Source organism: Neomonachus schauinslandi, chromosome 16 (genome assembly GCF_002201575.2).
Source record: "Neomonachus schauinslandi chromosome 16, ASM220157v2, whole genome shotgun sequence".
In the NCBI taxonomy this organism is placed as follows: Eukaryota; Metazoa; Chordata; class Mammalia; order Carnivora; family Phocidae; genus Neomonachus; species Neomonachus schauinslandi.
Window position 1 is genome coordinate 46720447 of NC_058418.1, and position 5735 is coordinate 46726181.

At 46.7% G+C, this 5735-nt stretch overlaps 1 protein-coding gene across 6 annotated transcripts in view; it reads right to left on the reverse strand.

The window, feature by feature from the left end:
- The window catches only part of LOC110592060 (ATP-dependent RNA helicase DDX19B), a 21951-nt gene extending 18223 nt beyond the window's left edge, over positions 1 to 3728 (reverse strand). For 2 of the 6 annotated variants that reach the window (XM_044911495.1, XM_044911494.1), the window contains exon 1: positions 3657 to 3728. In XM_044911495.1, the coding sequence (XP_044767430.1) occupies positions 3657 to 3728 (72 nt within the window). Of the gene's footprint in view, positions 1 to 589; positions 634 to 993; positions 1184 to 3656 lie in introns of those variants that run through there. The other 4 variants (XM_044911493.1, XM_044911492.1, XM_021703043.2 and 1 more) reach the window with 3 other exon arrangements.
- Positions 3729 to 5735: the final 2007 nt, after the last annotated feature.

A 5735-nucleotide genomic window follows, 5' to 3' on the forward strand; every position in this document is an offset into this window, starting at 1 on the left:
GGGGAGTGGGAGAGGGAGAAGCAGGCTCCCCGCAGAGCAGGGAGCCCGATGCGGGGCTCGATCCCAGGACCCTGGGATCATGGCCTGAGCCGAAGGCAGTCGCTCAACCGACTGAGCCACCCAGGCGCCCTGGAACCAGTTTTTAAAACTATTTGACTCCGGGCGCCTGGGTGGCTCAGTCGTTAAACATCTGCCTTCAGCTCAGGTCATGATCCCAGGGTCCTGGGATGGAGTCCCGCATTGGGCTCCCTGCTCAGTGGGGAGCCTATTTCTTCCTCTCCCACTCCCCCTGCTTGTATTCCCTCTCTCGCTGTCTGTTTGTGTCAAATAAATAAAATATTTAAAAAAACTATTTGATTCTTTGAATTATGTGCATATATTATCAGTTATATAAAAAATAAGACAAAGTCCTTGTTCTCAAGAAATTCACAGAAATAAGTACTAACAGAAGTAGGTTCAAAGCACTATCAGAACTTAAGAGTGTTTAGGTGGAGGAATTAATTCTACATAGTCACGTTTAAGTCATATCTTGGTTAATGTGTGTGAGGCCCAGAATAAAGTTAAGGTGATCAGAAGAGGATTTACTTACTGACTACCAGGCCTACAGAGTCGATCATTCATCATCATTAAGCGAGCAAGGAAGTACACAAAGACGAGTAAGCCACGGTCCCACAGCCCAGGAAGCTCAGAATCCAGAGGTGGAGAATGACACAAAGGTGATTATAATCCAAGTGGGGAGAGTGCAACAATCTACAATCAGTCTCGATTCCCGGAAGACAGGCGGCTGGGCTCTTCATCCATGGGAGCACTCACCTGCTCTTATGTAACCCAGGAGGCGGATGGATAAACAAAGCCAGTTCAGGGTCCAGGGTCCAGGCTCCATCCTCACACGCACCGCAAACCCGTCCTGACCAAAGTAGTGAGTGTCCTATCCAGGAGTGATCCCCGGCCAAAACTGACCCCCTGACCCTTTTACGGCTGAAGCCAACTCACCGACTCGGCCGCTGCCTCCTGTTCGTCCACCGCCAGAGCCCACGAGTCGGTGGCCATGGTCCCAGGCGCCGGTGAGACGCTGGTGCTGACAGACTCCCTGGCTGGGGCGGCGCGATCGTGGGCTCCCTGGGGTCGCAGCAAACCCAGCTCCAGCCCCACCGAGGGAGAAGTCATTCGCTCAGGAGCTGGGGACCGGAAGCGGCGCGCCGTAGTGACGTCCGATCTGCGCCCGCCCAGTCGCCCCTCGCCCACTTCGAGCTGTAGTTTCCATCGCTTTTAGACCCACAACCCTGACCCCTGCTTAGCTCAGCCTTTCTTCTCTAACGTCCAGAAACTCTGACTGCCAACTGGCTCTCCAACCCACGAGCAAAACCACTTTCCCACCCAGCACGCCGGCATAGAAGCTCATATAGATTGAATATATCAAAACACAGAACCATTACAGATACGGTAGTCACCAAAATGCGTATTGAAACAATATCTTAAGGTTGGTCATTTTCAGTGTCCAGGGGTTGGCAGTCAGCCATGTCAAACACCATTTGGTTAAAAATGTATCCCGCAAACTATGTGGCAACACCACTTACAGGAATGTCACCTTCAAAAATACTCAAGGAAGGTGCTAGGGAAATGTGTTCCAGCTAGAGGATCGGACACAAGAAAAAGCAAGGAGGTTTGTGTCTGAAGGACATTCTTGTGGGGATTGACAAGGGCCAGGGATGAAGAGATTGGTAGGAGATAGAGGCAAAGGGCCATGCAAAGCGGCTTAATGAGCAAATGAGTTCATTCCAGGGAACTCTTCCCCATCTGGCGTGACTTTTGGAGTTAGCTGTGCCTGGGTTGGAATCCCAGCGCTCCCATGTAAAAGTTGCGTGATTGGGAGAATTTTTTAAAAGGAAAAAAAAATCTTGGGCTTTAAAAGAGGTAAAATAAGGATTAAGTGTGACACTCCCTTTCCCTTAACTGGAAACAAACAAGGTTCTCTCCCCTTGTTACTTCACTATAAAGAAGCTGGGCATTTTCCTGCAAGCTGAGAAAATGAATCCCCACTTACCTCTCTTTGCCATTATTCTACTTCAGTAAATTAATTTCAAGCAGTAGTGGGCTCTATGTGGGATTTTATCTGTAGAGTATGAGTAAGAATGTTCAGGAAAGGGTAAAACACTTCCAGGCAATACTCTATTTGCCATGATTCTTTTTCTCCTGTACCCTTGAGGTGGTTCATTTGGTGAAGATTTTTTGGAACCTACAGGGGAGGATGTTCAAAAAGAAAAAGGCAAACACACAGCCAGAGAAGCCATGACCTACATCTCATCATATCAGAAGCAATCCTAGGAATATTTTGCCAGCAAAATTATATTGATCACAGGGCTAATGGAGGTTATGGATTTTTTTTTTAAGTTTAATGAGGTTAAAAAAGAAATCATCCAAGGTGAAGGACTGTATATAATAGGATCCACTTGTGAAAAAGAAAACCCTCACGTGCTTGTAGATACTATAGAAAATGTATGAGATACACACAAATCTGCTAACAGTAACTGCTTTTAGTGAGGTGCTCTAGAAATCTGGGGAGGGAGAAGACTTCCTTTTCGTTGTGTACACTTCATCCTCTGAAATTTATTTTCCACGGGCATATTTTCCTTTTAAAATTGTATTTCAGACAAACAAGAAAGGGGATAATATAATAAACATCTAGGTTCCCACGTTAGGGCTTAAGAAAGAAAACAATTAAGATTTGATTGAAGCCCCCAAGAGACAGCAGCTCTCCTGAATTATGGTGCTTATCCTTCCCATAAATGCTTTTTACCATGTGTTGCTTTCTCTATTTAAAAAAGAAAACAGGGGTGCCTGGGTGGCTCAGTTGCTAAGCGTCTGCCTTTGGCTCAGGTCATAATCCCAGGGTCCTGGGATCAAGCCCCGCATCGGGCTCCCTGCTCTCTGGGAGGCCTGCTTCTCCCTCTCCCACTCCCCCTCTTTGTGTTCCCTCTCTCACTGTGTCTTTCTCTGTCAAATAAATAAATAAAATCTTGGGCGCCTGGGTGGCTCAGTCGTTAAGCGTCTGCCTTCAGCTCAGGTCATGATCCCAGGGTCCTGGGATCGAGTCCCACATCTGGCTCCCTGCTCAGCAGGAAGCCAGCTTCTCCCTCTCCCACTCCCCCTGCTTGTGTTCCTGCTCTCGCCATCTCTCTCTCTGTCAAATAAATAAATAAAATCTATAAATAAATAAATAAATAAATTTTAAAAAAAATAAAAAAGAAAACAACCCAAAACTTAATAAGCATCAGGATGCTAGCGTCTCCTGTCTCCACCCCCAGATACCAGCACAAGGCGAGACACCTGCTAAGAAGAAATCCGACTTCCAAAGCAGAGCGTGGAGAGAGGAATCAAGGTTATAAGAGCAGCTGGATTAGAATGCAGCCTCCTGCATTTACTCCCACATGACCTTGGCAGCCTCCGTATTCTCTGAAGTCATGGTTAAGTACCCACTGCATCATTCAATGATTCAACAGTCAAAAGGTTATGTGATATAGCGACTGGCCTATGGCGAAGGCTTGATAAATATTAGCTATTATTACTATTCCTGGCTCTCCCTTCCAGGGGTAGGGGTGAGGAAGACGCCTAAATGTGGGAAAAGAGGTCTTGTTTCTAACCTCAGAGATACTCACATCGCCCACAGGCAAGGCAAGTGGAAAGCGCCCCAGGGCGCGGCCTCGGATGCGGCCAGCAGCCCCAGCCATCGCCCCTCAGCATGGCGGTTACCTCCGCCAACTGCCCACTGCCCCAACCTCATTGGCTGAGGCCTGGAAGCTGGTCCGGCGAGCCAATCAGCGGAGGGGACGGCACAGCCTCGGGCAAGCGTACCCAGGTACCTGGGGGCGAAAGGCTGAGTCTAGGCTCCAGCAAGGTGTCCCTTGTGCATTGAACTTTGTCATTTTTTTCTGAATATCCAGCTCCTTTGCTAGACTGGAAACTTTATGAGGGTAGGACAGTGTCTGCATTCCTTAATGGTGACCTTCAGGGACTAATGCATAATTGACACCCATTTGGTGAATGACTAGATGAGGAATACACATCCCCTAAGTAGGTCAAACTTTTAAGTCTTTATCTCTGAACAAATAGGTGAAGAAGCTCATTCCTAGTTTATGCCCTTGCTACTCCAAGTGTGATCCTCCTCCTCCAGCAGCAGCTGCAGCACAGATATCAGTACCTATGGGAGCCCATTAGAATGCAGAATCTCAGGCCTCACTCCTAGACCTACTAAATCAGGATCTGCATTTTAAGATATCAGGTGATTTCTTAACAACTTATGGTCTGAAGAGTATTCAGTCACTCCCATTTGACCTGATAGCAAATAAAGGAACGATCTAAGTCCATTTTATAGATGATAAAAATATTTTAGGTGCCATGGGAGAATTAGAATCTAGGACTACATAGGGCGCCTGGGTGGCTCAGATGGTTAAGCGTCTGCCTTCGGCTCAGGTCATGATCCCAGGGTCCTGGATCGAGTCCCGCATCGGGCTCCCTGCTAAGTGGGGAGCCTGCTTCTCCCTCTGCCTCTGCCTCTCTCTCTCTCTCTCTGACTCTCATGAATAAATAAATAAAACATTTAAAAAAAAAAAAAAAAAAAAAAAAAAAAAAAAAGAATCTAGGACTACATATTTCCAAAACTAAGTATTTAAGTTGTACTATCTTGAGCTCTATTAGCTTCCTAATCTCCCAAGAGGTTCAGCGAATGTTTTACTTCAGAGTGAGCCATGTATAGAGCATGGGACTCTTAATCTCAGGGTAGCTGAGTTCAAGCCCTACATTGGGTGTAGAACTTATTTAAAAAAAAAAAACAAAAAAAAAACCATGGGGCGCCTGGGTGGCTCAGTTGGTTAAGCGACTGCCATCGGCTCAGGTCATGATCCTGGAGTCCCGGGATGGAGTCCCGGGATGGAATCCCGCATGGGGCTCCCTGCTCAGCAGGGAGTCTGCTTCTCCCTCTGACCCTCCCCCGTCTCATGCTCTCTCTCTCTCATTCTCTCTCAAATAAATAAATAAATAAAATCGAAAAAAAACCAACAACTATGGGCTTTGTAGTTAAACAGGAGTGGGTTTGGATCATAGCTCTGCAACTTTTCCGTGTGAACTTGGGTGAGGCAGTTACCTCATCTGTAAGAAGAGATGCCATTGACCTGCCTCATATGCAGTTTAAAAATTAAATGAAATAATCTATGAGAAATGCAATACCTCGCATATAAATACTTATTATTTTTCAAAGGCAAATCGAGGACCAGATGCCAACTCAATTGTCCCTCGTCGAGTAAGTCATTTCTTCCACACCAAATCCAAAATCTGACAAAGACAAGCGTAACCATGGGCACAAGAAATCAGAATCCCTTAAGTCTGCACACCATTTTGCAACTAAAATGAACAGAACTGTATACCAAGAGCGTGACCTCTACCAAACACACGTCGCCGGTTACCTTTATTAACCAGGTCAACTATTAGGACTTTGCAAACCAAAATGCCGACCTCCAGAAACCCACATCCTACCCCGTCACGTAACGTATCCCGGCCCTTCTTTTCCCGTCCATTGCATCATCCGACTTAGAGCCGCCTTCCCGGAAAACAAGTAGTAAGCTGATTCGTGCTCGAGTTGATTGGCATGTTGGCTGACCAACAAGTGTCTCGTAAAGGTAAATCTAGGCGGGGCACTTTCCATCGGGGCGCTCTGATTGGGCAGCGCTGTGCGGGTTGCG